Source organism: Cibotium barometz, chromosome 14, assembly GCF_041138505.1.
Source record: "Cibotium barometz isolate CiBa-2024 chromosome 14, ASM4113850v1, whole genome shotgun sequence".
Classification (NCBI taxonomy): domain Eukaryota; kingdom Viridiplantae; phylum Streptophyta; class Polypodiopsida; order Cyatheales; family Cibotiaceae; genus Cibotium; species Cibotium barometz.
This window is the reverse complement of record NC_141059.1, coordinates 25,382,105-25,406,414: the sequence shown is the minus strand read 5'-3', so window position 1 is coordinate 25,406,414 and position 24,310 is coordinate 25,382,105. Positions and strand designations below refer to the sequence as shown.

Genomic DNA, 24,310 nt, shown 5'->3' with positions numbered 1-24,310 from the left:
GATGCATTTATATTTAGTGTGCAAGCATTTTATGGGAATAAACTCAGTCGTGGAGCTTTTATTAGCTGGCCGACTGGATGAAAGAGGGGGTATAAATACCCCAGCCCATAATCCCATCATTTATCTCATAATTCACCAAGAGCTCCAAGCAACCAAGGGCCAGGACAGCCAAGAACATTGCTAAAGCTAAGGGGTGAAGGACTGAAGGTCAAGGGCAGGTTTTCCAGCCAAGAAAAGGTCAAGTACTTTGTATTTGTTTCAGATTTACATCATTCTAATAAAGCAAATACACCATCCGTGGTGGGGGCCCTACAGAGGGTAATTGGGACCCAATACTGTGTCCTTCTCCATCTCCCCCTTCTCTCTCTATTTTCTGCACATCGTCTTTCAGTTTTGTGCGTTAATTCCGTCGCGAAAAGAGTGCTGTTTTCTGAGTTTTGAAGTACCGATCCTTCTCCGAAGCTTCCGCATATTACATAATTATTGGAAAAGGGCCAAAACTACGGAATGAAAGCTTGGGACAACGTTTGCCCACTTGTTTCAATCTCTGTTTCATGATACACAAATAGACCCAATCCCGTTCCTTGAAGTGGACATCTCGTCTAGACTTATTCGCCTGTCTGCTATATGCTTCCTGAGCTTTGGTCAAGCGGTCCTTGACTGACTCAATAATCTCGGAAAATGCTTTCGTGGTTTTATTAGCCTCTAAAGATGGAGACACCGTTCTCATCAAAAGAGAATAAAAACGGCGACCAAAGGCTGCTTCATATGGAGTCCGTTCAACACTGGATGAATGAGTGTCGTTCAAGATAGCTTGGACCAATGGAAGATAATGTTCCCATTTGCACTGCTGGTCATGATAGTATGACTTGAGAACCTACTGGGTTCTAATACTGTACAAATGTTGCACTGCTCATGATGAGCCAGTTTGTCACCATGCACTGAGTGCAGAGTGCATGTGACAGCAATTTTCTCTCAACTCAAGAGAGGAGGCTCCAAGGATTGCGCCTCCCCCTCCATACTCAGGAGGAGCTGCTGGACTCAGAGTTTACAGATGATACAGAGCTGCTGGACTCAAAGCCATTTTTTGACGGCGAGAAGGAAAATGCCCAGAGGATGAATGGATCTTTTTCTCATCCATGGGACTCTCTTGGCACCTCTGTGCCCCATATTTGTTGAGATCACCCTACGTTATGGGATGAGTTTTTTATTCCGGATTCCAGCTGTGATTTTGTATAGTCTATTCATACTTAATAGAAGTCTCCTTTCTGCCCCCCCCCCCCCCCCCCCCCCCAAAAAAAAAAAACCCCATGGGATGACAGTAGCCCTTACCCAAATAGAACAATCCATGTCCCTTGAATTACAGTTTCAAAAATAATGTGTGATGTAGCTTGTTAGCATCCAAAGAGAACAAAAGAAGAAGATTGATAGCACTAGATTACCTGGGGTAAAACTTGTCCACTGGTCTGGATATTGTTGAATCCTAAGAATTCTCATAGCATCTTTTCTCTCAGCATAGTTACAAACATTTTTCTGCTACAATACACTGGGATAAAGTCTGCACTAAGGAGCCCCTCTGACTTGGATTCCCAAAGGTACTAGTACCACTTTCCAGATACTTGGGTTGCACGTAGGTGGGGACAATACTTCACCAAAACACTAGGATGAAACTACTGTATTATAGCTTCTAAGACTTGATTTGGCATCTGAATGAGGTACTCCTCCACACAATCCACAGCATGGCAAAGGACTAAAGGCTTCTGGGTGCAATGGCCGTGAGATTGGGGAGCAGTGCAAAAGGAGTACAACAGGCTGAGTATACAATGAGGGATGACATGCACAACAGCCCTTACCCAAACCCTTTACTCTTCATCCAGCATTACTCTTGAACCCCTTACCCGTACACAACAATCCATGTCCCTTGAATTATCGTATCAAGATTATATGTGATCTAGCTTATTAACTTCCAAACAGAACCAAAGAAGAAAGCGCTGCATTACTAGGGTAAAACGTGCCACTGGCCTGTTGGACAAGATCAAGAAATTTGGCATGCATTCTGCCAACAAGCTGCTCTTCTTTGGGACATGACCTCGATGCATCATTGGAGGCTTGATAATGGCCTATGTACAAAAAAAAAGGAAAGGGGTTAGCGAGTGAATGTGGCCACTCGCCATTTTTACACAGTATACAATCTAGTTTAAGATAATCATAAGGCTAGAATTTACAACTATGTTAAGGTGATTTTAACATGAGAGACATAAGATCATTAAAATGTGAAATCAGATAATTAAGGTGAGATACAAGATATTTAAGGTGAGATATGAGGGCGTTAAGGTGAGATATGAGAAAGTTAAGGTATGAGATTTTGAATGGCGGCATATGGATGATTAATGTGAGATTTCAAATAATCATGCTAAGATATGAAATTATATGATTCTAAATTCAACACGACATTTTGATCCAATATTCCAACTTTTTTAAGCGGGGATTACAAAGTGGCACAAGAAGGTGTGTTGAAAGAGTTCGATTTATGACAAAACCTTCAAGGTGTTTTATTCTAGATGGTGTGGTAGCATGCACATCCCATTCATCTTGACTTGAAGTCTTTGAATTTCTCCCCTTGTTTCTTAACCCAATATCTATTCTAGTGCAATCTTGAGGAGGAAAAGCTTTTGGCTGGTCGTGACTTTTGAAACTCTCGTCATCAATGCTGTACACATCACAAAACACATGTATATTTTGTATTTAGCCAGCATAGAAATGGACACAGCACATGCCCCTCCAACTTCAGCCTCACTGTGGCTCATTACTTTCAGCATGCTGTTTAATGATGTTTGTTATAAGCATAAAGAGATAGTGGGACAAACCTCTTAACAAGATCTGCTTAAAGAAATTTTCCACTGAACAATCACATTTCCGATAAAATAGCATATGAATGCATTCTACTAGCCACATTATAGATGCCAGTCAAAACACCATGACAAACACAAGTCTGCATGCAATGAAACACTCTCCTTCCTTTGAGAACTCAAACAACTGCTGACACCAAATTCAATCATCTAAAATGATGCTCCAGTTGAGACACATTGAACAATATCTCTTTATCTTAAGATGCAAGACCTTCTTGGTATATTAAACATCAAGCAGCATTTGGGTGAATTTTAATTATTGACGCACCCTTTCCCACTATGCTTCATAGTTAATGCAGTGTTTTTGGACCAATTCAACCGTTTGGGGGATCGAAAGGTCCTAACTGTTTTGGCCATTTCTGTTTCCATTGTTTCCTCCATTTCCATTTCTGAATGGCACATTTCAGCGATAAGCGCGCCCCCCCCCCCCCCCCCCCCCCCCCCCCGCCCCCCTCCCCCACGGCCTTCTCATTTCAGCCATTTCCTCAACACCGTGTTCCATTTCCCCCTGCAAAAACCCCAATCTCGGGCCTATAATAGCTTCTCTTTTCTTCTTTCTGCCATTTCCCCTGCAAAAACCCCAATCTTGGGCCTATAATAGCTTCTCTTTTCTTCTTTCTTCTCACCTCTCATGTGTTTCTCCTCTCCCTCTTCTTCTGCTCTCCCCCCTTATTTTGCATGTCCCTTGCTAGCATGGAATTCCCATTTCAGCTCTCTCAAAAATGTTGTTACTGTTTCTATTCCCCCGTTTCCTATGACTATGCTATGCTCAGCGTTACACGTGTCCAGTCAAAACGACCCAACATGAAATAAAAGTAAGATCACCGAGCAAGATAAGGTCCCTCAACTTAGTCACTAGTGAGTATCCCCAGGCAAGCATATGCTCCTTGTATTACAGATGAAATGGCACTCCCCAAAGCTTGTCTTTTATGAAAGATTGGAAGGCTGGTAAGGCAGAGTGGGGACCTGCTTAGCAATGCCAGTGCCTTCGCAGGCCCATGCGGGCTCGTGCACATCAAGGGTGCTAGCAGCCCTTGTGTGATAGGGCATGCAAGGCACATCTGGCCGACCCACTATTCGTCGCCAGTGGCGTGTTGGAAGCTCTTAATTCCCCAAGAAGCCCCTGGTTTTTGCAAGGGGAAAGTGATCAACCTAGCAATACAAACCTACAAATCGGTTGTGTACTCATGGTGATGAACTGTGTGGATCCACATTGTACTTAAGTACACCTTGGACCTTGCTGGATTCAAAGCTCAATAATTATTACACATAGGAAACAGCAAAGACCCAAAAGAGAGCACAAAGAGGTGAGCACTAACCTAAACCCCTGCCGGAGCTCTTTAACGGACAATGCTGGTGATGCTAAGTTTACCTCGCTAGCTTGTAAGATGTCATTAGTTTCTTCCATTTCGCAAACCCTGTTGAGGACATGACTCAGTGTGAGAAACCTTAGTAACAAAAAAGGAAATTTTTTTAACAAAATAAAAATGCATAAGCCTTATTCTCGAGGGCCTCATTCTTGTTAAACCCCCATTCACATACACTGTGCAGCTAGGCTGCAGGATTCAGATGCCTGAGGTTGAGGGCACCCCGGCAACAGCAGTACACTGGCAGTCACAGGGCCTCTCACAGCGGTTTCTCTCAAATTTCTGGAAGAGGCTCTGGGACAGTTTCCGGCCTCAAAAGGTCGCCCTATTTCTTTGGCTGATGGCACACAAGAGCTTGGCGGTTGGCACATGGTTGGCACATGGTTGGCCATTGGCGGTCGACCAGCAACTTTTCCGAGGTGCGGCCACCCTCAGGAGTCTCAGCAACATTGTCTTTGGGATTGCCTAAAGGCTCGATAGATTTGGCAACGGATTCTCTGCATTTTCTCGACGGACAGGACCTTGACCTGTATCATTTCAGGGGGCACTGTCGCTTGGGCCACAAAGGGTGAAGCTGTCATGGGTTATGAGGAGGAAGGAGGGGGGCTAGCCCTTCAAGTCTCTCACCTTCGCATTTCGGCAGTACCAATCCCTCCCTATCTACCGATCACTGCACTCCGGGCTCGTGCCAGAGATGGAAGATTTGCAGTAGCATTGCAGCTTGGCACATACGCAAAGTTCGATGCAATGAAGACATCGGGGGTACCCACACTCCGTCTACAGAGTCCATCAGGAGCATTTGGTTCGATAGCATTCATACCCTCCGCGGACAGTGGGAGAAGTTGTAGGGTGGCTCTGATCACATGTAGAAGCGGCATGAAGCTTTCTTGAGGCTCTGCGACCTGGCTCTTTTCTCACAAATAGAGGTGGTGATCCCACTTGGCATTATAGACCACCTATACTACCCCACCCCCCCCCCCACTCCCCCGCGCGCGGCCACCTCTCCATGTATCAGATAGCCTTCTCCTCATAAAGCGGCAAGCAGGAAGATTTGTCAAATTTGTTGGATAGAGCCAGAGACGGAGGAGCACTACATCTGTCGCTGCACAGCATATTATGAGATTCAAGGGCACTACCATTGCCTTTTCAGAGAGGGATTTGGACCACTGGCTAGAGTCATGGACTATTATGATCAGCGATGCTTGGGTTTTTATCTCCTGGAGATCCGCAGGCTCAGAGAGTCCATTATCAGGAGCAGACGCCCGACTGGCAGGGAGTCCACACAGAGACAGATTACTGACTTCTTTAGAGGGACTACCCGGGAGGACACACAGCCGACAGCCCAGCAGTGGGCACCCCATGGGACTCTAGTTGAGAGAGCTATCCAGTTGGGCAGATGTAGACGCTCGAGAATTCGCGGATCCTCACACTGGAGACGGTGCCTACACCGGAGGATTCAGAGCATCATTGCGAGGCATCGGGCTCGTCCGACTAGGCATCTCACTATGGCAGATATCCAGGCCATCCGGCAGAGACCCATGCTAGAGCTCCTAGGATGATTACGACTCCAGCCATATACTGTTGTACTCACTGTCACTTTTGTACTCCCCCATATTCATGTATTCATGTATCCATGTACTCATGTACCCCATTTTGACTAGTAGCATTAGCTTCCCACTCTCCCTAGTTGCTGCTTCCGGATGCCCCCTACTGATGTATTGTGGGGCTAGATACTTACCTTCAGTTCTTTCTTTTCTTTTCCAGACAGTGTATCAGATGTCACATGGTTGTAACTTTGGTCTCATAGGTCACTTTGGCCTTTTGAATATAATATTCCATTTCATTCATCTCTCTCTCTCTCTCTCTCTCTCTCTCTATCTATCTATCTATCTATCTATCTATCTAGCGAAGCGTGGAGCGAAGACCGAAGCGAAGCATGTAGTCTTCAAAAGGCCAAAATGACCTATGAGACCAAAAGGTTACAACAATTGGTGGATCTGATACAATGTCATATATATATATATATATAGATATATATATAGATATATATATATCGCATCTGCACCACGCCCTCCCCACACCCCCCTTACCGCGCAATGGTTTAGACCGATGGTCACGTTTTCAGAATATCATATGTACACCTGATCTAAGGTCTCGTATGCGCCCCCCTTGTTCAGACTCTTTCCCGTCAGGAACTCTGGTCTAAGCTTCCTAGGCTCTATGCTATTGGGAAACCTGGCAAGGGTCTCGTCCTCCCCATTTACTAGATGTAAGTCTTTGGAGTACTTTGGGGTTCTCTCTCGCGCCGAGGATTTCTACTTGTGGGCGGGGGTAAATATAGCGGACCAGCGAATCTGGCAGTCGATATATATATACATATATATACATATATATACACATATATATACATATATATACACATATATATACATATATATACACATATACATACATATATATACACATATACATATATATATATATATATATATATATGATATTGTATCAGATCCACCAATTGTTGTAACCTTTTTGGTCTCATAGGTCATTTTGGCCTTTTGAAGACTGCACGCTTCGCTTCGTTCTTCGCTTTGCTGTTGGCTTCACTTTCGCCCCGCCCGCTTCGCTACGTGGTTCCCTGTTCGCTTCACACCTCTGTGCGTAGCCGCCCTTTCTGTTCGCCCTACTGCCGCCCACTTCGCTTCCGCCTCGCTGCCAGCCTAGCGCAATGCTGGCCCGCTTGCCTGTCTGGTAGGCTGTGCTCAGGCCCCCAAGGCAGCAACATAACTCTCTCTCTTTCTCTCCTCCCTACCTATGGGAAGGGCTGCAGAGTAATTTCGAGGAATTGCCCCGAGTCTCCAAGAGAGACTCGAGGCCCTCGAGACGGCAATGAAGGCACTAATCAAGGAGAACAAGAAGACATCCGATTCCAACCTCAATGAGGTGGAGAACAAACTACACCGGCACATCATGGCAATCGAAGCACGGGTCACAGACCTTGAACAAGAGAACACAGCACTCAAGGAGGAGGTGAGTGCATTGAAAGTGGAACTGGTAGCCGTCAAGAACACCGAGAAGGAAGAAGAGGAGATCAATGACAACACTCTCACGGCCATCAAACAAGAGATCTCCAAGGAGATCACAAAGGACATGGAGGGAAAACTCGAAGCCAAGTAATCAGGATGGGTTGAGGTGGTGAAGAAGAACATCTGTAAAAAAGTGAGGGAGGAGACTCAAAGGGAAGAACATCAAATCATTCACACCACCATTGAGGAGGAGAAGATCAGGCGTGCCCGCCGCCTCAACATTCGAGTCACAGGTATAGCCGAGACACCAAACTCCACTCCCGAGAAAGATGGACAGCTTCTATGCATGAAGCTAGGCTAAAGGGAAGAGGACACTCTCCCCTTCACCAAAGCATGGAGAGTCAGGAAAGACTCAACACGCAAGCGAGCCCTATCCTACAGTTTGCAGGAGAGACGGAGAAGGAAGAGGGTCATATTACGAGGCTTAGAGGGAGCTCCTATTTTCTTGGATGATGATCTCACGAGGATGCAGCTAGAGCATAGGAGAGTATGCATGCCACGAGTCTTACACGCGAGGAGAGAAGGCAAGAAGGCCTTCTATCGAGATGGTCGGGTCATCATTGATGGCCGGCCCATAAATTAGCGGTTTGGGGCCTATGGGACACAGACGAGGCCACTAACAGAGATACACATGGCAGTATGGAATTGTAATGGTTCACTATGGGTGCAGCCTGGACGACTGGAGCATGTTATGGTGGGGAGAGACATCATACTTCTGACAGAGACACATCAGAGCCCAGAGAGAGGGCTACCTCGAGTAGAGGGATTCCAGTGGGAGTCAGCATACAAGAGGACCACACGCCAGGGTACCTCGAGAGGGTCGGGGGGAGTAGCAGTTCTATTCAGACGGGAGCTACAGGGGAGCTTGAGAGTGGTAGCACAGGATCCAGAGGCCAGATACATGTGGATCAGCTTACAACTCTCACAAGACAGGGTTATATACATAGCCCTATGTTACTTTCCTCCATCAGGATCCTCCTATGTCATTACAGAGGACATGCCACAGGAGGAGGAGACAAGAGCCTCACCATACACTTGTCTGTCAGAGGAGATTATGCATTATTCTACACTAGGGGAAGTATTTCTTACCGGTGACTTCAATGCCCACACACAGAGCAGACAGTGTGAGGTGTATGACTATGATGACATGGAGATCCTCCACCCTGTGGATCCAAAGGAGATAGGGACTAGTCGGGCATCAAAGGACACTAGACCAGACAGAGGACATTATGGGGACCACTTACTAGAGTTGGAAGCCAGGCATCGTCTCGTTATTTATAACGAGATGCTACAATGGCCGCGATCAGGAGGGCTGCCATGCTTCCCACATGGGGGTCATACACGGACCGGAGGCACGGTGGTAGACTACATTATAGGGTCTTTGGAGGCATCACAGCTTGTCACCTCATTCTCCATCCCACCTCGTCCTATTGGGGCAGATCATACATACTTGGCATTTTCACTAGCCGGATCACCAGTATCACCAATCCCCCACATACCCACGCCACACACTACCATCTACATCACACATGACATGGCAGACATATACACTGGCAGAGTAGAGGATGGGCTCCTACTCATGGGTTCCCTGGCACCTTTTGATACCATTACAGCCCAGCTGGCATCACTCCTACACATGGTTGCATTACAGAGCTTCCCACATCGTGTCCACTCAGGAGAGCCTGCGAGATCTGGGACTATGCCCCAAAACAGATGGTATGATGACGAGTGCAGAGCCCTATACTCACGGCTCCACATACAGAGAGCCTTGGGAGCCATCACATAGCAAGAGTCAAGGAGAGAGATGAGGAGACTTACTCGCCGCAAAAGGCGGACCTTCGCAGAGATACAGGAGCTAGAGATCTTCCATTTCTTCATGAGTAGAGATAGCCCTATCTCATGGCGGCACTTCAGAGAGCCCCGAACACCGACACCCATTGCAGACCCACAAACATGGCACACATATCCAAAGGGCCTATACCACCCCCCACAGCAGCCACCTATACCTCAGCCACAGAAGCCTCGACCTACCACAGCTAACTTCTTTACCCACTCGTTGGTAAAGGAAGCTATCCGCCGCCTACAACATGGACGGACGGGCCGCAGACCATATGGGCCTCCAGGGTGAGCATCTCATATATGCAGTAGATTCTTTGGCTCCTTTTCTTGCACACCTGTTTAACAGGGCACTAGCAGAGGGTTTGCCTGCGCAGTGGACGATGCACACCATTGTGCCGATCCACAAAACAGGGGATATGCTCGATCCGAGCAACTACAGGATGGTTATGGTTGGCCACGTGTTGGCCAAACTCTATGGTGTAGTGTTGGAGCAAGAGCTTAGCTTATATGCTGAGCGAGCAGGTTAACGCTCATCGGGGCAGGCAGCAGGCTTCAGGAGAGCTTTCTCTACCACTGACCATGTATTTACTTTGAGATGTATAATTGATCAGAGGAAGAGAAAGCTCTATTGCTGCTTTGTGGATTTCCGCAAGGCATTTGACACAGTACCACGAGAGAGGCTCTTTCAGCGCTTGCAGTCTCTTGGTATACCAGCAGATATGACATGGGACATCTATGCATTATATGAGCAGGTTTTTGGGCGAGTCAGATGCCCAGGAGGTATGTCCGAGACTATTGCTAGCACCATTGGTGTGAAGCAAGGATGCCCAGTTTCCCCCACGCTATTTGGGTTATACATTGATGAGGTGGCTGACTTCATTACACGGGGAGGCGGAGATCGAGTTGACCTAGCAGGTACCTCAATACATATTATGCTTTATGCTGATGATATTGTATATGTGTCTGAGTCTCAAGGAGGTCTACAGCAGCATCTACATGCACTCCATGATTTCTGCACGTAGAGGGGTCTTACTGTGTGAACCTTGGAAAAACCAAGGTTATGGTCTTTCATACATCGAGACAGGGCAGGAGTCCGCAGGACGCCAGGTCGAGGTGGTGACATCATGTGTGTACCGAGGGGTTACCTTCTCTGCAGCAGCAGCCACGCGCTTCACCATGGGTTCAGCAGCCAGAGCTAGATTGACACGGGGATATGCAGCATTGGCTATGCTAGAGACAGTGCCACCAAGCGCATTTCCAGGAGCCCCGGAAGAAGGGGTGGCTATTTTGACACATTAGTCACACCGGCACTGATGTATGGAGCAGCGGTATGGGCACCAGGCCTTGCTACCCATTGGTGGACACAGATAGAGAGACCACAGGCCCTCATGATGGCACGCATGATACGCAGCAAACCGTCACTACTCATGACATTATCCGAGCAAAGTTTGCTGCGCCTCCTATGATGGTAGAGGCCGTATTCCAGACTATATGCCTGCTAGATAGATTTAGAGAGATGCCACAGGACAGATTGTCATACAGAGCTTTTGAGGCATCTAGACAGCTGGCTGAGGCAGGAGACAGAGAATCATGGTATGCACAGGTCACACATTGGTTCCTAGACATGGATCATCTACCACCATTCCAGTATGACAGGGATGCACCACATATCCGTCTCTCTCATAGTGAGAGGATCAGAGTATTCAGACAGGACCTATGGCAGCTCTATACACGAGAGACATGGATATCGCCTACACAGCCTCTTTCACTGAAGATGCTATATTACAGAGATCACTTCATGAGTATCACTGATGATGGATTTATAGAGAGGCCTAGATACATGGAGGGCTTTTTACCACACACGGCTCCCGAGTGGCTATTGGTCAGCTTAGAGTTTCATTAGATCGATTGGAGATCGAGATTGGCAGAGCAGCACGGATCCCCCGAGAGGAGAGGGCACGCAGATTGTGCAGAGAGGAGGTGGAGAGTGAGGAACATTATGTATGCAGATGCAGAGCATATGCAGCCATCAGAGAGAGATATCCCATTTTATTCAGAGAGCCACATTCCCTACACCAGATCTTTGAGGTAGCAGACCAGCGCATACTGGGGAGATTCATTCTAGACATACAGCATCACAGAGAGACATCATTGCAGGCTCAGACAGTTTCAGAGGGGGGACGACAGATACAGATTACTACATTTTTTCAGAGATCCATCCCACTCCCAGCCCCCACACGGCGGGGAATTACTCTCCAGAGAGCAGAGACACTCAAAGCCCGCAGGAGACAGAGACCACCTGCCTTTCGGACACCACGCCTATACCAAAGAGAGATGACAGAGATCAGAGCTCAGTTTCACACAGAGAGGGTGCGGAGCTGTAGAAAATATGAAAGCAAGAGACTAGAAATGAAACAAGAACACAAATGAAAGACAAAGAGTTACCTTGAGATGAGTGTAGACAAGACACAAGATTGATTCTTTCATTGATGTGACACCCACAATTTATAGGTGAGAAGTACAAGATTGAGTAGACTGACTTATGGGATAAATGTAGAGGTGCCACATGGCACTAGACTCAAGACACAAAGACTCAACTGAAACTAGACTAGAGAAATAGTACACCTAGTGTGCACTTATTTCCAAAACCCTCCTTAAGTGGACACTAGGAGGAAGACAAAAAGACAAGACTATGACATGACAAAAGATAAGACCAAGACAGAGAGACTAGACAAGGATTGAGAGACAAGCTAGAAGACAAGATGGACAAGACTAGAAGACAGACATAAAGACTGAGAGACTGAGAGACAAGACATGAGAGACAAAAGATCCTGAGACACCCCTCCTCAAGTGATATCCTCATATGGGTTCACAAGGGTAGGGACAAGAGTGGATCATAGATAGACAGAGAGAGAGACAATCAGCCAGTAGAGTGGTCCCACAGAGAGAGAGACTTTCAGATAGACATGAGAGAGACTGACAAATAGAAGATAAATGGGGACATAGACAAAATGCCAAAGAGAATGTGGGTAGCTAATCCACAAAAGAGAGGCATATAGACTGATAGACAGAGTGTCAGAGACATATGACTGTAAGATCACACAAGATAGACACATAGACAGAGAGACTGACTGATTGTAGATAGACAGAGAGATGGACCTTGATAGATAATCCCTCCTCAAGGTCAATCCTCTTGCTAGAGTGAGTAATGCAGGGGTGCCTCTTGGATAGGGACAAAGATAAGTCCATGTAGACAAATAGACATGATATTACCCCATGATCTACATCATTGGTGATCAATGGTGGTAGATAGCATGAAAACATAGATAATTATGAGAGAGATGGGAAGGTCTTACCAGATTTGGCAGTGTCTAATCCCGTACAAGATAGAGAAGTAAATGAAATTCAAAACTGAGATATATTTTTTATTATTTATTTATTTATTATTATTTTATTTATTTTTTTTAAAGAGATAGAGAGTAGACTGAAAATAGAACACATCATACACTTGATTTCAGCTTTAAATTTGCTGCTGCAGGTCTGGCTGGTCCAATGGACAGCTAACCCACATGTTGATGAAGAAGAGAGTGGCATGGATGCAGATGATTGCAAACCGTAACATGGCAGCAGAGATGAGAACAGATCCGACATTGACTTCCCTTTCACTGAAAGTTCTGTTGAAGAGGATGAGGGGAGTGGTTCTGATGAGGTAGGCGAAGACCCAAGCTGCAAGGAGGCCACAAAGCAAGAAAAGAGAGACAGGTTTAGAGATTAGAGTTAAGGCGAGTACCGCAGTAAAGAGGAGGGTGTTAATGTTATTGAGGCGGAAGTGGGCGCCGTTCTTGCGGATCCGGCTGCCTGCTTCGGCCAGAGAGTCTGGCTTGGCGAAGGATGAGCGGTCCACGAGCTCCCGCCATGGCCGGCTCTGCGAGACGGTGTGCTGCCAAGTCTTTGAGATGCGGCCCAGAAAGGCGCCAGCAGCTGCCCGTGAGGACGCTAACACTGATGTCGGAGCTCCTCCTACCACTGTCCCGACAGTAGTAGGGGTGTCTTGATTCGCCATCGCTTGATAGAGAGAGAGAGAGGTTGGTGCACGTGAGAGAGGAGGCCCACGGCGATGGAGGCTTTGCACCGAACAGATCAAAAACGAGAGAGAGAATTGAACCAAGCAAACACCAGCGGGCTGCGCTGAATTGAGTGGGACAGCTTGGAGAGAATGGCGAAAGCTCAGAGGAAAAACAGGGAAACCCTACAACCATGGCTCTGATACCATGTAGAAAATATGAAAGCAAGAGACTAGAAATGAAACAAGAACACAAATGAAAGACAAAGAGTTACCTTGAGATGAGTGTAGACAAGACACAAGATTGATTCTTTCATTGATGTGACACCCACAATTTATATGTGAGAAGTACAAGATTGAGTAGACTGACTTATGGGATAAATGTAGAGGTGCCACATGGCACTAGACTCAAGACACAAAGACTCAACTGAAACTAGACTAGAGAAATAGTACACCTAGTGTGCACTTATTTCCAACAGGAGCGACTGGCTCGCTTCAGAGTATACCCAGGCATGTTCTTCAGGGAGCTGTGGACACCCCCTTCATTGATGTATACCATTTTATACCCCCAGTATGGTACAGGATGGAGCTAGCTAGGTTGCATATCATGATTGTATACTCCATGCTATAGCTTTGCATTCTCCTAGTAGTAGAGCTCCATCTCCTCTCCCACTCATTGTACTTATTGCACAACCAGATTCAGCTTTTTAGTTCAGTACTTTTTCATTTTGTTGGGATCACACGGAATACCCCACAAAGGTACACTGATTTGTCTCATAGACCGAGTTCGGTCTTTTGGAAGACATTATTAAAATCTCTCTCTCTCTCTCTCTCTCTCTCTCTCTCTCTCTCTGTGGATGCACCCTCCCTCTTTCTCACACGGGCAGAGATTACCAGACTTATCAGGCAAGACTTGACTCAGCTGCACACTAGGAGGACATGGATACAGCCGACACATTGTGAGATCCCTGTTCCCGAGCAACAGTTTCGGGTACTAGCAGCGGAAGTAACACTTCTCGCGCGGGACAGGGGTCCCACATTCGGGGCCTCGTCCACGGATATCCGGACAAGAGACTAATTCGTCGATTTTTCCAAAAACCGGACTCGGAAAAACTTCTCTTACCCGGAAAGCACGGGCGATTCCACCAGGATAACTTTTTACTCTAACGTAGTCAAGACCATTACTGATCAAGCTGATCCGATTGTACCTATAAAGATACTCGGTCAGATCAAGGAAGAAACTTGCACTTGGATCATTGGGATCAACGCTCTTTTCCCCATCAAAGAGGCACAGCCGTTGATTCCTATCCATAGAACAATTACTATCCGGGATTTACTTTATCTATCGTAATAACAGAAATTGAGTCTCGATTTACGGATCCATCAGTCCAGCCTAACCCCATCCAGTCCCATGGGTTAGCCAACCGCCCAACCACTGTAGTGATGGGATCCAATTTGAAATTTGGTTAGGTTTTGTCCCGGGTACCAAGGAAAAGAGTTCCAAGGCTCCCTAGCCGGAAGTTCATGCAAACATAAAATTAGCCACACCACTTACACACCCAATATGAAATTGCCTTTTCACAGATTCAACCAGTTTTAAAACAATCCTTTAATGAAACCATAGTACCACTGATCACAATCTTCCAAATTATCCGGTTGATTCTTAATTTTCCATCATTCCTTCATCAGAGTATCTATGGCATCATTGGCAACTAGAACGCTCACCACCTGTCCACTCAGGGACCTTTTCAATAGTTCCTAGCCCATAATACTCGGCAATATAATCACTTATAAAAATCCAGATGGACTCTCGTTGAAGATCAGCAAGATCAACCAACAGATCCATATAAAGAGCCATAGACTCATCCATTGAAGACCAGCAAGGTCAATCAACCAGATCCATGCCCGGTTTCACAAAACAACTCTTACTCCTTGTTTCAATATCTTCCTCGACGCACGCGTGGGTATCTTAGGTGACCCAGAGCCCGAGCACCGTATGGTCAGCACCCTCTAGGATCCTTCGCAGGTGACCTAGCGCTTCACTCATAGGCCGCTTCCTTGGTCCCTCATCCACCGTACCGGAAGCTCACCATTTTAATCGAGGTCAAGACCTCGGCCGACCTTGCTACGCGAGACGTCCTCCATTGACTCTCCGTCAGCAGTTGCAACTTTATCAGTTTGGTCTCCACGATCTTAATCACAAGACGATCAAAATGCTTCCCCAGCATTCTTGACATAAAACAGCCATTTACAAACAGTTTACAATTACAGTTTCTATATTAACTCTCATTTTTCCACATTATCCCTCATCAATCCACATTACTTATTCCACATTCCATTTATATACGTACTCATCCCATCCCATCATTTTCCATCTCATTACTTCAGATTCCTTCACATCACATATCATATATTCACATCCATACATATATCCACATCCACATCCATACATCCACATCCATACATCCATGCATCTATTTTCACATCCACATCTACATGCACATTCATGCATCCTCATCCATACATCCACATCTACATGCACATTCACATCCATACATCCACATCTATATGCGTACATTCACATCTACATGCATACATCCACATCCACATTCGTACATCTACATCTACATGCATACATCCACATCTCCATGCATACATCCACATCCACATCCACATTCACATTCGCATCCATACATCTACATCTACATGCATACATCCACCTCCACATTCACATCCACATCTATACATCTACATCTACATGCATACATCCACCTCCACCTTCACATCCACATCTATACATCTACATCTACATGCATACATCCACATCTCTATGCATACATCCACATCCACATTCACATTCACATCTATACATCTACATCTACATGCATACATCCACATCTCCATGCATCTACATCCACATCCTCATTCACACCCATACATCCACATCCACATTCACATTCACATACATCCATACACACATCCACATTTACATCCATGCATCCACATCCACATCCTCATTCACATCCATACATCCACAGTCATGCATCCACATCTACATGCATACATCCATACATACCCATCCACATTCACATCCATATTCTCACCCTATCACAACCCATATACATCTTATCATATCACATACACTTCTTACCTTATCCCATACACATCCTATCACTTCTTAACTCATCTTATCATCCTAACTCATCTCATATGTATCTTATCACATCTTATCACTTCCCATATCTTTTATGCATACCTCTATGCATGAAATTCAATTATACTAAAAGTAACACTTTTATAATAAAATATTCATCTCTTATGCATACCTCTATGCATGAAATTCAATTATACTAAAAATAACACTTTTATAATAAAATATTCATCTCTTATGCATACCTCTATGCATGAAATTCAATTATGCTAAAAGTAACACTTTTATAATAAAATATTCATCTCTTATGCATACCTCTATGCATGAAATTCAATTATGATAAAAGTAACACTTTTATAATAAAATATTCATCTCTTATGCATACTTCTATGCATGAAAATCAATTATGCATAATATAAAAATCAATTTCTCTAGGCTTACAATGAATATCTTTCAATTAATCTAGGACAATAATTCCTAGAATATAGTAGGAAGTCCTCTTTTTATGCTTTGAATGAAATTATTTTATGCGTAATTTTTATAAAAAATTTGCTATAGCTCCGCTGTTATGACTGATAAATCTCAATTTTTCTAAGGAATAAAGCTTATCATTAAGGAAATAATTAGAATGATCTCTAATTGGATCATTAATCTATAATGGATTGAATCATCAATATACATAAACTAAAAGCATAGAAAAAAGGCATTAATTTGACCTCAAGTATAGATTAATCTTGGATTAAGAAAAAACTTTATGAAAAGCTTCATTTGGATTGAGAATGGATGATGAGTATAACCATTTCTTGAGTGAGAGAGAGAAATTACATAAAAACCATTTGAATTAAATATAAATAGAAATTTATGTAACTCTTAACTATCATTAATCAATTAACTTCAATAGCATTCATCAAATTATGTAACTCTTCACTACCATTCATCAATTAACTTCAATAGCATTCAAAAACCATTCCAATTAAGCTTCTCAAGCTTGAGAGGGGTTGAGAAGAGAGAAACATTGAGAAATTATAGAAAAGATCAAAATTCACCACTTACCTTACAAATTGCTTGATTCTTTGTTCACGGTAGAGGCCCCTGTCAGGCGTTTTTCTGAAAGATCTTTTGGGCTCGTGTACATATGGATGCGTGGCAGTTGTGAAGAGCTTGGTTTTTGAGGGCGTTGCCAGGTGTACAGGGTGGACGGATTTGTTTTAGGTTTGTTACAAGCCTGTCCGGAGTAAGGACAACTGCAGGTGCTATCAGCTGTTCGATGGCTGGAATTGTGTGCGCGTCCAATATATAACTGGGCAATTAAAGATTGCAATTGAAGAGGTATGGAAGGATGAGCAATTAAAGGTGAAAGGGATGTAGCTTAAAGTATTGGTGTGAAAAGGTGAGGGTGGCCATCCATTAGGCCTTACAAAAAATAATAAATATGATACAAGTGGCCTGCAATATTGAAAACCACATGGAGTTTTGAATGGCCGCCAGCGCATACTCTCCAGAAGGTTGGCGAAAGGGTTGGAGAGTGGAGAGTCGGCGCGGGCTGCAGAAAAAAGAAAAAACGTCGCCTTGTTTTGTTGGGGGCTCTCTAGCGCAGTTGAAGAGAGAGACCACAGGGAGGCTGCCTTGAAGTTGGTGGCCTGGCTGCTGCAGGTGCGAGAGGAGAAGGCCCGTGGGCTGGTTGGTGCAGTGGGTAGCGCAGAAGGCGCCAAAGAAAGGAGCTGGAGCCTCGTTGACGGACTGACAGCGAAAGGTTTTAGCGAGTGGAAGCAGTGGCAAGCGGGCTGACCGCGTAACAAGAGAAGCAGGTAGGTGTGAGAGGACGGGCTGTGAGCGACGCCTTCTGTGGGCCGCCTTGTGACGACTGGGGGACCAGTGGAGCGCAGCTGAGGAGAGCAGAGAAGTGGCAGAGCAGAGGGTGGTCGAGGGGCTCTCTGGCGTAGCCGCAGGACAGAGCCAAGGGAAGCAAGAGCTGCATGCGCTGGGGCGTGTGTAGCCACAAGTACAGGAGAGAGAAGAGTGGGTGTGGTTGACAGCGCAGAGAGTTGCATGCTAGTGGCCATCGTGTAGAGACTGGGAGTTGAAGGCCGTTGTGTAGATACGGCGGGGACAGAACGAAAGCTGGAGTGTGGACCGCCTGTAGGGAAGGTGGCAGTTTTTTGTGTGTGGCGTAGGAGCAGCTGCAAGGGAAGTGGAAGCACAGAGGGTTGTGGACAACTGGTGGTAGCCGTGAGCGCAGCTGGTAGTTGGGCTGACGGGCTGCAACTGGTTGTGGGGCCTCTCCCTTGTGAAGAGCAGCGCCCTGGAGCGTGGACGGACTGAGGTGGTGTGGCCTTGGTTCGGTCAGTCAGAGTGGACGCTGAAGACAGGTGGACAGCGTGTGGCTGTGGACAGGTGATCTACGAGGGCTGGTGTGGGCCGCGTGGGTGAAGCAGACGGTGGACAACAGAGCCGGATGCCGAGTGAAGCAGAGAGAAAGACAGGTGTTGCTGCTTGGTGGTGGGCCGGTAGCACTGCAAATAAGCTGCAAGAGGAAGAGAGGAAGTGGCTGGCAGAGGATCAGCACAGAGAGAGAGTGAGAGAGAGGTGTTTGGGTAGCTGCTGCTGGTGACACATGCAGAAGTGATGGGCTGCAGAGAGTTGAGGGTTAGCTAGTGGGGCGCCCTCTGAAGAGAGAGTGGCCGGGTTCATTCTGGTGTGGTTGGTACAGCAGGCAGGCGAGTGGTTCGTGGTGATTGGGGATGTGGTGTATCCTCGGCAGTGACAGGTCAGAGTGTTTTGTTTATGGTTGTGTGAGTAAGGCTTCTGTGTCGGGAGAAGCTTGTATGAAGTGTTTTCTAGAAATATATTGCTGGGTGTTTGCTTTGTCTATGGTGCCCCTGTTTTTGTGCTGTCTGTCTGGCATGGGTTGGGTGGTGAACCGTGTGAGAAGTTTCCAGCTGGTGGCTGGTGGTGCCTCCGTTCGTGTGTTGTTATTCCAAGTTTGGGAGGTGGAAGGGCTATAGAGGCATGGTCTTTTCTTCTTTTTTTCACCTCACATCCTTCTGGTGCCCCCACTGAGGATAGCTCTAGCGTTGTTCTTTGCCTAGAAGGGCGTATGTCCCACTGAGGAGAGCTCTGGGATTGTTACAGGTTTTCAGGATGTGGTCTTATCCTGAATTTCATGGCAGGAAGGATGAAGATGTGTGTGACTTTTTGGAGCAGATGGAGTTGGCATGCATTAGCAATCATGTTACGGATGAAGAGCAGGTTCTGAAGCTGATAAAGATTTTCTTGAAGGGAGATGCCCGAAGCTGGCTTAAAGATTTTGAAGCACAGGATGCGGCAGGTGAGCTACATGGTGTTTTGACCTTAGACAGGTTGAAAGAAGGTCTTTTGGAGCGTTTTCAGCAAGTGGAGGATTCTAGTGTGCTCTGGCAGGAGTTGAGCATCTTGAAGCAGGTTCATGGGCAATCACTGGATGATTTTGTGCAGGTATTTACATGTTTGTGGGGTAAGTGGTGTATGACATTAAAGCAAGAAGTTCCTCCTATGTTTTTGAAGAAGAGCTTGTTTATTGATGGTTTGCTACCCCATTTGAAGGTTAGGGTTGAGTTGAAGAATCCCAAGTCATTTGATGATGCAGTTAGGGTTGCTAGGGAAAAGGAAGGCAAGGTTTTGAAGCAGATGGAGATGGGTATTTATCCGTATGAAGGTGTTGTGTCTGTAAGGTGTTGAAAATAAGTGCACACTGTCTTAAGTCTTGAGTATGTGCCATGTGGCACCTCTATAATTGTCCCATAAGTCAGTCTACTCTATCTTGTACTTCTCACCTATATATTATGGGTGTCACATCAATGAAAGTAATCAATCTTGTGTCTTGTCTACACTCATCTCAAGGTATGTCTACGCTTTGTGTCTTTTTCTAGTCTTGCTTTCATTTCAGTTTCAGTTTCAGCTTTGTCTCTACCCCATTTTTCATAACATGGTATCAGAGCAGGTTTATCCTGGCTCCCCTCATCTTTGCTCCTGTTTCCTGTGAGCGACTGCCCCTCTTCTCTCTCTTGCTGCAGTCACTTGGTTCAGAACAGGCCGCCGCTTAGCTGGGTGCTGCCCCTGCTCTTGGTAATCGACCTGCTGCTGTAGCAGCCCAACAACTATCTGTTGCCACATTTTTGGGAGCTACCTCACGCCTTTTTTTTTTGCATCTCACCGTTTCTATATGTTCGCTCCTGTCCTCTAGTATTGCATATGCAGCTCGTCATATCAGTAAGCAACCCGCCGGCCTGAACTTTCTGTCCGCCCACTTTCTTGCTGTCCGCCCTGTTCAGGCTCATACAGCTCGTTTTTGTGGAGCTGCTATTGTTCTCTTTCTTGGAGCTGCTATTGTTCTCTTTCTTGGAGCTGCTGCTGCCCGTTGTACTGTTGCTGCTCTCCTTTGGCTGCCTTCTTCATCGACTCAAGGGTGCGCATCATCTAGAAGCAGCTGCACATCGACTTTCCTCCTGTTAACGAGCTATTTGCTGCATTCAGTTCTGCCATCGCTTCCTATTGAAGAGTCTACAAGGTACTGTGCATTGTCTCCTTCAGTTTGCTGGTCAATCCTTTTCTTATCCTCATATCTGCAAACTGCTAGTTCCTCATGCTTCGATGGGCTGTCACATGCTATGGCCTTGACAAGTGGTGAGAGAGCCGGCTTCTAAAAACAGTTTGGATCTCTTCTTTCATTCATTTCTGCAATCTTGCATTTTAGCAAGAGGTAAGACCTTCCCACATGGCCTCTCTCATGTCTATCGACAAATTCAATGGGTCCAACTTTCATACTTGGCAAATCAAAATCAAGTGCCATCTTATGAAAGAAAGTCTTTGGGACGTTGTTCACCATGCTGCTCCCGACTATTCCGACATTGAGCAAGTTATCACTTATGCTCCCACTGCCAAGAATGACAAAGCCTATGCTATCATCTTGCTCGGTCTTGGAGATGATTACATTCATCACATCTCCGACATACAATCTGCTTCTCGAGCATGGATCACTTTGGACATAACTTTGTATGTAGATGTAGAGCCCACCAGGGGGTCAGAGATAGATATGCAGGATTGTTTGAGGAGCACTCTTCACTACATCAGTTGATGGAGGCCTCGGACCAGCGACAGCTTGGCAGACTACTACTAGAGCTTCATAGTTCTCGAGAGAGACTCCTCCAGACACCCGCTCCCACTAGGGGTGGGAGACAGTCCCAGCTCACAGATTTCTTCCAGAGAACTATGCCAGTGCCAGCTGATGTACCACGTGGGGTGACCGCAAAGAGAGCAGAGGAATTGAGAGCCAGGAGGAGACCTAGACAAACTAGACATAGAGCACCCCGACTCCGTCACCGAGAGATAGCAGCTATCCGAATGAGACACCAGATGGAGACACAGGAGAGGCTAGCTCGCTTTCATTCAGACTCAGGGTACATGTTCACGCCATTCACAGCCTCAGCATCGGCGATGTATGATATCTTATATCCCTCTTATGGCACTGGATGGAGTTAGCCATAGATCTAAATAGCATGCTTGTACTACCCCTTCAGCATATAGAGATGCATCTTGCCTTAGCACTCCATCCACATCCCCACCCCCCCTTATATTGTTTGTATATGGGCTCCACCGATCCATGATGATTCACAGTTGTATCCAGACACATGCACACTTTTTCTTTTCTTCCGATGACCGGAAGAACACAGTTGTATTATTTTTTGTCTCATAGGCCGACTTTGGCCTCTCGTAGACGTTAATATATCTTTCTTTCTTTCTTTCTTCTTTCTCTCTCTCTCTCTATGGACCATACTAGCATGGCATGGGAGACGTCCAGTCAGAGTACTCACCATGGAGGACATTGAGGATATCCGCCATCGACTGATGAGAGACATCTTTGGATAGTGATGTATATGAGCTTACCTTTGTTGCTGGAGTTTTCCTTCCCATATGCTATCCATTAGGAGCTCCTAGTACCTTACTTTTCCTCATAGTTGTTGTTTCAGTTTCAGTTAGTTCTTTAGTTGTTTTAGCTTTTCTTACACAGACATTGTATCAGATCCACCAATTGTTGTAACCTTTTTGGTCTCATAGGTCATTTTGGCCTTTTGAGGACGTTAATATATCATTTCATTTCATTTTTTTTTCGTGAAATGGTGTTTTATATTATATGTAAAAAAAATGTACATTTTACCACCCTCACATACCCACCACTCTCTTCTCAACAGCTCTAATGCAAGTTTTACAAGGGCCAAAGACACCTTTCTGTGAAATAATATGCAGCTGCCTGAATGTGCTGACTTGGCTCGGGAGCACCACTACAGGTTACAGGTAGAGAGCAACCGTCTCACCGTCCTGTCCGCCCACACATACCACAAAATAAGACCCAAGGTGCCATAGGAGCTTCAGGCGAGAGCTTTGTTGGGACTACAATGTTGAGAGTTGGTGCTGATGCCAGGAGTAATGAGCGCTACCTGTGGCGCCCTCTGAGTTGTTCATCCACCGCCCCCCTCAGACTGGATCACATCTTGGGTGTCTTTCTCATGTGTGGTATCCCTCTCTACCTCTTATCTCATGGTAAACTCCCTCTTCCACCACTCTCTATATGTGTGTGAAATGGAGTGATGGATTGAAAGATTGGACTTTGATCCCAGACATCAAAGCATGTGTGTGTAAGTTTGTTTTAGGAGCCAAGGGGGCAGAGGGTGCGACCCACCAACGAGTCCCAATAGTCCCAGGGCTGCAAAGCTCTGTAAGATGCCTGCCTACAGAAGGTGTCAGGGTTCTAACCTCATGAGCATTCACCTTATAGGGGGAAGTGGCACCAGAAAGTGTGGTTGTGGAGGCACACATCCATGTTAGAGTGGGTGACTCCAGCACATACCTTCCATGTTCTTGGGTAGGGTGGGTCCTGAGCTAAGCACTTTGGCACCAACAATACACCTTCTGCAATTGTAAAGATTTTAAGTAAACCCAATGAGAAAACCATCTCTTGTGAACTCAGGTGATATCACACTCTTTTTTCAAATACGTCACTGGGAAACCTTGTTCCCACACATGGAATATAGCTCGTGGAAAGGCTTACGTTACTTAACAACTCTGAAGTTCAAATATTTAGCAATACCCATCCAAGTTTGAACCAGCTAAGAAGACAGCTGCCATATCTATTTCTTTACTTTCTGCATCTGATATTGAACAATTTGAATGATGCACACCACTTTGCAGCATTTTTTGACCTGCAAAAGTTACAAGTCCCAACATTAGAAATCAAGCATTGAAACACATGCATAATTGTTGTTATCCATAAAAACAGCAAATAGTGTCGTGAATCTAAGCTTCAGGATCTTTTCCACCTCTATGGGTCTTTATCAACAGATTTGTGTGGCTCAAGTCCCTCCCACTTTCTAAGGAGACTCCCATGAAAAGCATTGTGAATCCTCCAACTCACGTAGCTCTAAACAAAAAACTACATCGATGATCTTCCATGTAATCCAAAGGCCCCAAATACCTTATGTAATAACCTCCTTGGAATCACCTAAATCACAGGCTAAGCACAAGATTAGTGCAAACAACATACAAGGGCGCAGGCAAGCTTTCCACTTAATTTTTTATTCAGGGATCACCTTATTTCTAAGATGCCTCTCCATAAAGTCAATAATGAGCTCCGGCTTATGTGGAACAAAGGACAAGTCCTCCGCTTTTTTATCCACTCATAGGCAATGCCGTTGAGGAAGCATCATGTGGGATTTTGAACCCATGACCTCTTGGTCCTAGTCAAACATCTCTACCACTTGAGCTATCAACTCATTGGCAAGGCAATTCTATCTTATGGGCCACCTTATCAATCTTTTTCAGAATCTGGATGTTAACTTCCCAAACTTTCCTATCCGTAACGT

The 24,310-nt window shown here is 45.6% G+C and overlaps 1 protein-coding gene across 9 annotated transcripts in view; it reads right to left on the bottom strand.

The window, feature by feature from the left end:
• LOC147631850 (uncharacterized) overlaps window positions 1-24,310 on the bottom strand; it is a 231,822-nt gene that overhangs the window by 186,797 nt on the left and 20,715 nt on the right. For 6 of the 9 annotated variants that reach the window (XR_015267360.1, XR_015267361.1, XM_086808399.1 and 3 more), the window contains exons 4-7: window positions 23,539-23,650; window positions 4,229-4,327; window positions 2,541-2,710; window positions 2,023-2,120 (exon numbers count right to left, since the gene is read on the bottom strand). Coding sequence is in view for 7 of the 9 variants with exons in the window: in XM_086808399.1 (XP_086664525.1) it covers window positions 2,023-2,120; window positions 2,541-2,710; window positions 4,229-4,327; window positions 23,539-23,650 (479 nt within the window). In the remaining 2 variants the exon portion in view is untranslated. Of the gene's footprint in view, window positions 1-2,022; window positions 2,121-2,540; window positions 2,711-4,228; window positions 4,328-23,499; window positions 23,651-24,310 lie in introns of those variants that run through there. The other 3 variants (XM_086808405.1, XM_086808401.1, XM_086808404.1) reach the window with 3 other exon arrangements.